Source organism: Brachyhypopomus gauderio, chromosome 11 (assembly GCF_052324685.1).
Source record: "Brachyhypopomus gauderio isolate BG-103 chromosome 11, BGAUD_0.2, whole genome shotgun sequence".
Lineage (NCBI taxonomy): Eukaryota > Metazoa > Chordata > Actinopteri > Gymnotiformes > Hypopomidae > Brachyhypopomus > Brachyhypopomus gauderio.
The window spans coordinates 9,250,953-9,260,111 of NC_135221.1; the positions used below are offsets into that span (position 1 = coordinate 9,250,953).

The window sequence follows — 9,159 nt, forward strand, 5'->3', positions numbered from 1 at the left end:
TAGCCAAATACTTAAGACTATAGAGTCCTACATAGCACCGTTGTACTATATTGTACGTTAATATACATTGCGTCATCGGACGTCATCAGTCACGCCGCTCGAAGGCGAAGGGCGCGTGCTCGTTAGTGGACGTGGCAGTGACGTCTCGCGCCGGAAGTGGTCAGGGCCGAACTGAAACTCCAACCTACGGATTCACCGCCGATCTGGGTAACGCTGAAACACGACATTTGTACCAAATAACAGTGAGTAAATGTGTGCGCTTTATTTTCGCTACGTCAGTTGTAACATCCATTTGATCCTGTTGTTACTTTCGTGTTTACAACACGCGGTATTACTCGATATTGTGTCGAGTGTTTCCATTAGCGACGGGGCTAAGCAGCTGAGGCGCTAGCTGGGCTAGCTGGCGTTAGCAGAGTTTCACTCTCACCGCAGCCAGCCAGCCAGCCGCAGGTGGGATGAAGACGTTAGATGTTGATTTGTGGACTAACATTTACTTTTTGTCTTGAGTCTGATGTTTCATTGCCATATTTTAGCCTCTTTAGTGTTGCATGTAAGTGTCAGTATTCAGAAGTTGAGAGACTGTGGCTAGCTGGATGTACAGCTGCTAGTTAGGACAGGATGGGTGATTAACTTGGGTGGGTAGTTCACTAACATAAATAATGTTTATTGTAATGTATTTACATTTACTAGGTTATCTGTCTAATAGTCTGGCTAATCTTACCCATTAATTTTACGTTTAATGTTAACGGTACTGCATATAGACTGTGTTATTATCTCATAACTGCTTCAGTGCTCAGGTTTAAGGACTTGTGAGGTTCATAGTGCAACATTGCTGTGGTTTTGGACTTGATGTACTTGTCCATATGTCAGCCAGGTGGTCATCAGCGATTGATGTTCTCTAATCCTCAGATGAAGTGCGGAACCATTCAAGAGTGCCCACCTCCACCCAGATCCTAGAGGCTCCCTGTGTATAGTTTGTTTACCTGAGCCCAGGGTTCGACCCGACCCTTGCTTGGCATCGCCCGGTTCTGCCCGTCCTGGTTCTCCCCACCTGCATCATGACGTGTCGGGATCGCACGCTGGAGTTCCAGTCCGCTTGCAAGTCTCTTCAAGGGAGGCAGATTCAGGTACATCTCAAGGCAAAATAAACAGAAAACCCTGAACGCAAGACTTTGTAGCATGATCTTCAGTTCGGGATACTTGCCCATAATGCGTTGTTTAGTTTTCCATGTGACTGAAACTGAGACTATTTATGTATCTCATATTGTTAAGGACAACATGCTCTAGTTAAAACGTAGGCTAAAAATGGTTTCCAGAAAGTGTGTGTGCGCCTGTGCGCGCGTGTGCCTGTGCGCGCGCGCGTGTGTGTGTGTGTGCCCAGCAACCATGCATATGTTAATTGACTTTCATTCATAGGGTACAGCCAACCATGGATTTAAAACCATGGTGCTATGTTGTATTTCTTGTATTATTTAGCAAATATAGTATTCTTTGGCTTACACAAAAGGTTTTCCATAACACACTTAATTCCATTACCACTATTTCTTTCCATTGTTTAGAATGGCATGCAGGCAAAGCCCAATCTTAATGCTCTTAAACAGAGAAGTGACTTCACACTCATGGCAAAGTAAGATTTATGTTTATTAAGATACCTCTTTACTTTATAATGGTAGAATTATTAGCTTCCTCAACATTTTCCTTCTAATTCCTCCTGTTCTTCTATTCAGGAGAATTGGAAAAGACTTGAGTAACACTTTTGCCAAACTGGAGAAGCTCACAATTTGTAAGTGCCTGCTGGCCAATATAGGCCACATGCTGTATGGTTTAGCAGTACTTGTACATGGTATTTCTCATTTTCATTGGTAACTATCGTTTCCTCCTTCTAGTGGCCAAAAGGAAGTCTCTATTTGATGACAAAGCTGTGGAGATTGAAGAATTGACGTACATTGTAAAGCAGGTTAGTGGTTTTTAAGGTGTTTTTTTTTTTTGTTGTGTCTTACAATGTCTTACATTTGTATTCAGAATGAAGGGTGAATGTATGACTACTGTGTCTCAGATTTTTGCAGTGTGTGTGTGTTTATCTCCATATTGACTAAAGCTTGGTGGATACTGAGGGACCAGGGTGATATGGGGTGTGTTTGGCTCATTCGCAGGACATCAACAGTTTGAATAAACAGATAGCACAGCTGCAGGACTTGGTGCGCTCCCGCAGCGGACAGAATGGACGCCACATCCAGACACATTCCAACACGATTGTCGTCTCCCTCCAGGTTCAGCTTTTTATCTGATCTTATCAAAGGAAACCTTCTGTGATCTTCCTCTTATCTTCGTTCATCTTGGCTTTGCTCGTCACCCCATCATGTAATACAGTTGTGTAAAGAGCCTTTGCTTTTAGCAACGCAAAAATTTTTTTATGTTTGCAGTCTAAGTTGGCATCGATGTCCAATGATTTCAAGTCTGTGTTGGAAGTGAGAACTGAGGTGAGATTTATTTAGTTGATTTTGGTTCGTTTTTTTTTTTATCATTGGTTTTGTTCTTTTTGTGTGATGGTGAAAACACTGTATAGCCAATGGTATGTGGACACCTGTTCTAATGAAGTTCAGGGGTTTCAGCCGCACCCATCGCCAACAGGTGCTTAAAATCAGGCACGTATCTGTGCACTCTCCGTAGACAAACATTTGTCTTTCTAGATCCACCCAGACCAACTGCAGGTTAACTCAACTCCTCGTCTATCTAACTGCTAACTGCTATCAATGTTAACTGGCAGCATTCAGGAACAGCAACTCGTCAGCCACAAAGTGGAAGAGACTGTGCCGGTTCACAGAGAAGCGTGAAGGGCCTCTGAGCGTTGAAGCATGCGCAGTATTAAAATGGCCTCTGAGCGTTGAAGCATGCGCAGTATTAAAATGGCCTCTGTTAATCCTACGCTGCCTCAGTCACTGGAGCTCTGTGCTGCATGTGGAAGCAGAAGAACAAACTGCATTGAGATGATTAGGGAGGGAGTTTCTACGGCTGTGCAGCTGCACCTAAACTCAACAGTACACTTAGCTCAAGGATGTTTGAGCATCAGGTGTCCAAATACTTTTGTGTGTGTGTGTGTGTGTTGCACACCTGTGCTAATGCTGGGTTATTGTGGGGAGTGGTAGTGACGTGTGTGTGTGTGTGTGTGTTGCACACCTGTGCTAATGCTGGGTTATTGTGGGGAGTGGTAGTGATGTGTGTGTGTGTGTGTGTGTTGCACACCTGTGCTAATGCTGGGTTATTGTGGGGAGTGGTAGTGATGTGTGTGTGTGTGTGTGTGTGTTGCACACCTGTGCTAATGCTGGGTTATTGTGGGGAGTGGTAGTGATGTGTGTGTGTGTGTGTGTTGCACACCTGTGCTAATGCTGGGTTATTGTGGGGAGTGGTAGTGATGTGTGTGTGTGTGTGTGTTGCACACCTGTGCTAATGCTGGGTTATTGTGGGGAGTGGTAGTGATGTGTGTGTGTGTGTGTGTGTGTTGCACACCTGTGCTAATGCTGGGTTATTGTGGGGAGTGGTTGTGATGTGTGTGTGTGTGTGTGTGTGTGTGTTGCACACCTGTACTAATGCTGGGTTATTGTGGGGAGTGGTAGTGGTGTGCGTGTGCGTGTGTGTGTGTGTGTGTGTGTGTGTTGCACACCTGTGCTAATGCTGGGTTATTGTGGGGAGTGGTAGTGGTGTGTGTGTGTGTGTGTGTGTGTGTGTGTGTGTGTGTGTGTGTGTGTGTGTGTGTGTGTGTGTGTGTGTGTGTGTGTGTGTGTGTGTGTGTTGCACACCTGTGCTAATGCTGGGTTATTGTGGGGAGTGGTAGTGACTCTGACGTGTTGTGTGTAGAATCTGAAGCAGCAACGCAGCAGGAGAGAGCAGTTCTCTCAGGCCCCCGTGGCCGCCTCCCCTCTACTGGCCAACAACTTCAGTAAGTTAACACATCCAATATGTCTCAGGGAAACCGTGTATGAATGTAAAGAAGTCCTGATCTGCACTGAATACTGAAACGAGTCCTGACCACACGTACGGGTTGTTCTGTTTGTCATCGTTTTTCATTCCCGAATTAAGGAGTTCATTAGATTAGATGGCCATTTTCTTCACATCCACACCTTATGTAAAGGTAGAAAATGATAACCTGGGTGCTGAAGACGGTGCTTTTTAGCATTTCTCGGTTAGAATGTTAAACCAGTTTATTTGATGTTGGCTCCAGTCTGGCCTATTAAAAATGTGTGTTTATTTCAGACAGCTCAGTGTTGATGCAGGATGAGTCTAGAAGCCTTGGTGGGGAGGTGGCCATTGATGTGGACTCCAGAAATAACCCCCTTCAACTGCAGCTTATTGACGAGCAGGTACTATTCCTGTTTAAAATGCCCAGTCAGATGATAAAAGGTGTCTGTTGTGTTGTCTGTCTGTCGGTGGATTTATAAAAGCTAAACATCCATGATAGATCTTCAGTTCTTTTATAGCGGCTGTGTTGTTGTTGCTTCCCTCTCACTCATGACCTCTGTGGTCGTATGTAGGACTCTTACATCCAGAGTCGAGCTGATACCATGCAGAACATCGAGAGCACCATCGTGGAGTTGGGGTCTATCTTCCAACAGTTGGCACATATGGTCAAAGAACAGGAGGAGACCATACAGAGGTGAGGAAGAGAATGATGTTCTATTGACTGATTAGTGATCCAGGCAGAAGTTTGATATTGACCAGCCTTAAGGGATCTTAAAAAGTAAAAAAAAAAAAACTTTTTCATTAAATTCCTTGCTTCCAAATCCACTCAGTCCCACTTCATGTCATATTAATGTAAGTGCTGCAAAAAGGCACGAGTGTTTAGTTATGGTTTCTTTTCTGCCCCTTTCTTTGAATTATTTATCATCACTCATGTTAAGATGCATTATCTAGTCCGATTTGTTGAGTCACAAAAACACAGCTACATCAGAGACCAGGATTAGTTTGATTTAGCACAGACTTGTATGTGGCACAAGACAGATAATGCTATAAATTAGTTTTAGATGTCTGTAATGAGCATTTATGTTGGATATTCTTCCTTGTCACCTTGTAGGATCGATTCCAATGTGGAGGACACTCAGCTGAACGTGGAAATGGCCCACACTGAAATTCTCAAATACTTTCAGTCTGTCTCCTCCAACCGCTGGCTCATGATCAAGATCTTCCTTGTACTTGTCATCTTCTTCATCATCTTTGTGGTCTTCCTTGCCTGAAAGGAAAGGACCATGAGGGCAGAAGAAAGGAATGGAAAGAGTGGATAATGGATAAATTATGAACTATAGAGGGCAATGTGCAAATGAAAAAATTCCCGAGATAGAACGGACAGTAGATCTGGCATCTGGGACAGAGGGGGATAAATGATAAGTATGGGTCATATGCTTTTACAGAGAGTGATGGAGATAAATTGTAGAAATTATCTGTCTCTTCCTCTCTGGAAAGTTTAAAGTGTTGATGGCAGAACTAACACATCCATTTTTGTTGAGAGAAGGTCTGGTGTATTCAGATTTCTCTCGTACTGTCCCCTTGTTACCTTTAGATATGATCTCCATTAGTAAAATTGAGTCTTTGCTTCTCATATTTATATTAAAGTGAAGACTTAGTTTTTGAATGGTTTGATTCTGCAAACTAGGTTGATTCTTTTTGAGTGTTATCAGCAATCGGTAACACGAATGAAGTAAAAGTTTTGCTTTTACAATAAATTAATGTGACCTTATGATAAGCTTTCCATCTTATATTAACACTTGGGCATCATTTTGTCTCCTGTTTATATGAAGGAGAAATAGTCCTTTGATAAAGGAAAAGGCCTTTCAGTGGCTTTTTACTGTAAATTGTTGAGATTCTTATTTTCGTAGTTTTAATTTTGCCAAAAGGAGATGGTTGAATGCAAAAGGAGGTACAGCCTGGTTTCATAATGTATACTGTCAATGGACACGTGTCACTTCACAATAGTAATGGTGAAGTGGAAACCATTAAACCTTTGCCCAGTCTGTTATTTCTCTCAACCTGGCTGCTATGTGTGCGATGTTGGCAAGGTAGTCCTCTAAAATAGAGGCTTAGGCTATGAATAAAATTGGACTAAGGAGGTAAAAGATGGTTACTAACATTAGATCGAGTCTGTCTGAAGAGTTGTTCATTAAGTAATCCAAATGTTTTTCTTTCTCTAAAAATTATTCAAACTATTGTACAGTGTATAATACAATGAGCACTTTTTATCAAAACACTTTCTGACTTTTTTTTTTTTTTTTTTTTAGCTCAATGCCTTGCTTTGTGTATCGAATATAGTAACTGATGTCTGGAAAGGAAGTGCATATTAAAAACAAATCTGCAAACCTGATTTTTTCCCCCTTTGTAGATAAATAAACTTGAATGTTCTAGTTTTATAATAGCTTGCTGACGATGATCCACCTTTTATGTTTATTGAAAATATACAGCAATTTTATTAACGCGGAACTTAAAAATGACACTTTGATTCCAACATATACAAACAAATCAGAAAATATTAAGTCACTAGGCTGAGGCTGATTACATATGTTCAAAATTTAAGGTCTGTATAAGCACATGTGAATAACACTTTATAAGTTTAACTACGTTTCCTCCCAACTCCACTACGTTGATTGAGTATCCTGCTCCAGAGGCATGATCTCTGGCAGGCTCTGGCTTCTGATCCTCGCAGGCCGCGCGGCTGTGGTCAGGTGCTGGGCGGGTTCGTCCTCGTCTGACCACACGTCCTGCAGGTTACGGGGGGAGCTGCTGAAGCTTAACCTACTGCGACCGAGCGTGCAGAACTTGGAGCGGAAAGTAACGAAAGAGAGACTCTTGCTACGCTGTTTCTCCCAGCGGTTCACCCGGCCGTGGAGCTCTGCGTCGCCCTGGGCTTCATCGAGACAATTACGCAGGACGGAGCGGAAAAGCTGAGGAACCTCGTGGACCTCCGGCTCAAACTCCGTAACTAGTTTCCGGAATCTAAAAACCATAATCATCATTAGTGAGACACCTAACTGCACTGCTGCCCTCCAGTTATGTATGTAGAACTGGGGGGCCACTGGATAAAGACTGAGTGATATTTTTCTAGCAGTTGTATTTGACATGTACATAGATTTAAAAAATAATAATAAAATACAACTTAGTAATCAGCTTTCCACCACTGACGAGAGTCCTGATTCTTGCCCACCTGACGATGACGGGGCCGCACTGTTGCGGGGGGATCTTGGCGCAGAGGTCCTGCAGGTCCAGTACGTCACCGGGAGCGAGCTCGTAGGGCACGTGGCGCGGCGGCTCTGCCAGCCAACTGTAGTCGGGCGAGTTGGAGGCGCGGCGGTGTCGCGCGAGCGCGGCCTTCTCCAGGTGCACGCGCTGCATGCTCTTCACCACGGCACCCAGCTCCAGCATCAGAGTGTCGGTCACCAGCTCCTCCGCCGAGCGCTGGCCTGGCACCTTCGGGTCCACAGAGAACACCGCAGACCAGGGAAACATCTGACACAGAGATTTGCATTTTTAAAGATTTATTTAATTAATTTATAACTCAGTCTTTTTCATTCCTAAGCTTTAATACAATAAAAATATTATTCTTATTAGATATTTGAAGCCAGTTTATAGGAATAGAAACAAATTTCTATCATTCAAAATAGAATCAGAATTTTTTTTTATGCTTTCAGAGGCCAAATGAGCTATGCTCCTTGTCAAGAACCACTTATAATGTGCTGAATCCACTGAAAACAATTATTTAAAAAATAATAGAATTTATCTACTGTAGATTCTAGGACAATGACACAAATGTTTCAGCCTTTAATTAAGCCTTCACCGGCACAAGGCTTGAGAGCCAAAACACCTGTGTTTTACAATGAATATTTCCTATTATACGATTGCTGTTTGTTTACTTCTTTTTTTTTTTTTTTTTACAATTTTTGCCACTTGTATGGAACCTTGTACATTACATGTTGTATATTATATTGTCTATTGAACATTGTGTTCTGTTTTGGTCTAAGTGCAGCTTCATAGGCAACTGATAAGGCAGTTAAACTACTGAACTGGAAAAGGAAGTACCTTACCTTTAAGGTTGATTTTTGCAAGTGTAGATGTGCTCCAACTGATTTGTCAGCAGTCCAAGTTTTATATTCACTGACATTCATACATTATGTACAATCATCTCATCTAAAGAAGAAATTATTAGTAAAACACACATCCACACTTGTGTGCACCCATGAGCTCCTATAGCAAAATAGGCTGTATGACTTGTGTAGAATAGGAGAATAATCCTATATAAATACATAGTGACAGACCAGTCTTACCTAGTTAGTTAAGCCTTTCCGGGGAGGAGTGTGTATGTGTGTGTAAACAGCTTAAGTCTTATTTGTGAAATAAAGGATATGCCTCCTTATGAAGACATTGCATTTGATATATATATTTTGAATTCATTCGCAGAGTGATAACTTAGGCCCGAATAGTTGAAGAAATGTTCTGAAGAAAACAATCCATTCTGAGAAACCCTTGTACTTTAATATTGAACTGTAGTCTAAAGCCAAATTATTTACGCAGTTATATACACAGCCATCTTCTGTAATAAATGGGGAGGAGGTTAGTTGCATGGCAACAAATTGATTACAGTCTGTAATTGTGCCCTTATATATTTACCTATTGTTGGGTTCAGTCCATAGAATAGTGTTTCTGTAAATCATTATTATTGAATTGTTTAATAAGACATTAGACATGATTAGTCACATGGAATAAATTACTGAGTGGCCAACGAGGGTAGGAGAGAAGGCAGGTGTTCCTGAAGTGAAGGGTGAGGGTTTGTTATGTAACGCATTACGACTGAGGTTCTGAGTGTTCGGAGCAGATGTAGAGGCCAGCAGGGGACACATCTTTATGTAAAAACAAAACAGTCTGTTATAACGAGGACTGAAATGTTTGTGCAACAGATTTTAGATATAAATAGCACACTCACTATGCCAAGCCTGTAATCCCTGTATAGATTACATAACCTAAATATCATCTTAATCATAACTTCTATATTCCCTGCAGTCTGACATTGATAGCCGGGTAAGTTAGGTCGACAGTTGTGTGAAAGTACTGTGGATACTGTTAAGGTTTCCACTCAGCTCAGCACTAAGAGGGCTTTATTCTGTTTGTATTAATTGGGATTAT

At 42.0% G+C, this 9,159-nt stretch overlaps 2 protein-coding genes across 4 annotated transcripts; one reads left to right on the forward strand and one right to left on the reverse strand.

Moving 5' to 3' along the window:
• Window positions 1-84: 84 nt before the first annotated feature.
• stx5a (syntaxin 5A) lies at window positions 85-6,349 on the forward strand. 3 transcript variants are annotated; one of them, XM_077021745.1, is made up of 11 exons: window positions 85-242; window positions 910-1,127; window positions 1,560-1,627; window positions 1,728-1,783; window positions 1,887-1,957; window positions 2,154-2,270; window positions 2,424-2,480; window positions 3,856-3,937; window positions 4,252-4,358; window positions 4,530-4,651; window positions 5,069-6,349. In XM_077021745.1, the coding sequence occupies exons 2-11, from the start codon at window positions 1,059-1,061 to the stop codon at window positions 5,226-5,228; spliced, it is 909 nt and encodes a 302-aa protein (XP_076877860.1). In that variant the 5' UTR covers window positions 85-242; window positions 910-1,058; the 3' UTR covers window positions 5,229-6,349. The 3 variants fall into 3 exon arrangements, with proteins under 3 accessions (XP_076877860.1, XP_076877862.1, XP_076877863.1); XM_077021747.1 differs by having other exon boundaries at window positions 93-207; XM_077021748.1 differs by lacking the exon at window positions 85-242 and adding an exon at window positions 300-450.
• On the reverse strand, window positions 6,268-7,488 carry LOC143526936 (protein RD3). The gene is made up of 2 exons (XM_077021755.1): window positions 7,187-7,488; window positions 6,268-6,978 (listed from the first exon to the last, which is right to left on the reverse strand). The coding sequence occupies exons 1-2, from the start codon at window positions 7,486-7,488 to the stop codon at window positions 6,621-6,623; spliced, it is 660 nt and encodes a 219-aa protein (XP_076877870.1). The 3' UTR covers window positions 6,268-6,620.
• Between the last annotated feature and the right edge of the window lie 1,671 nt (window positions 7,489-9,159).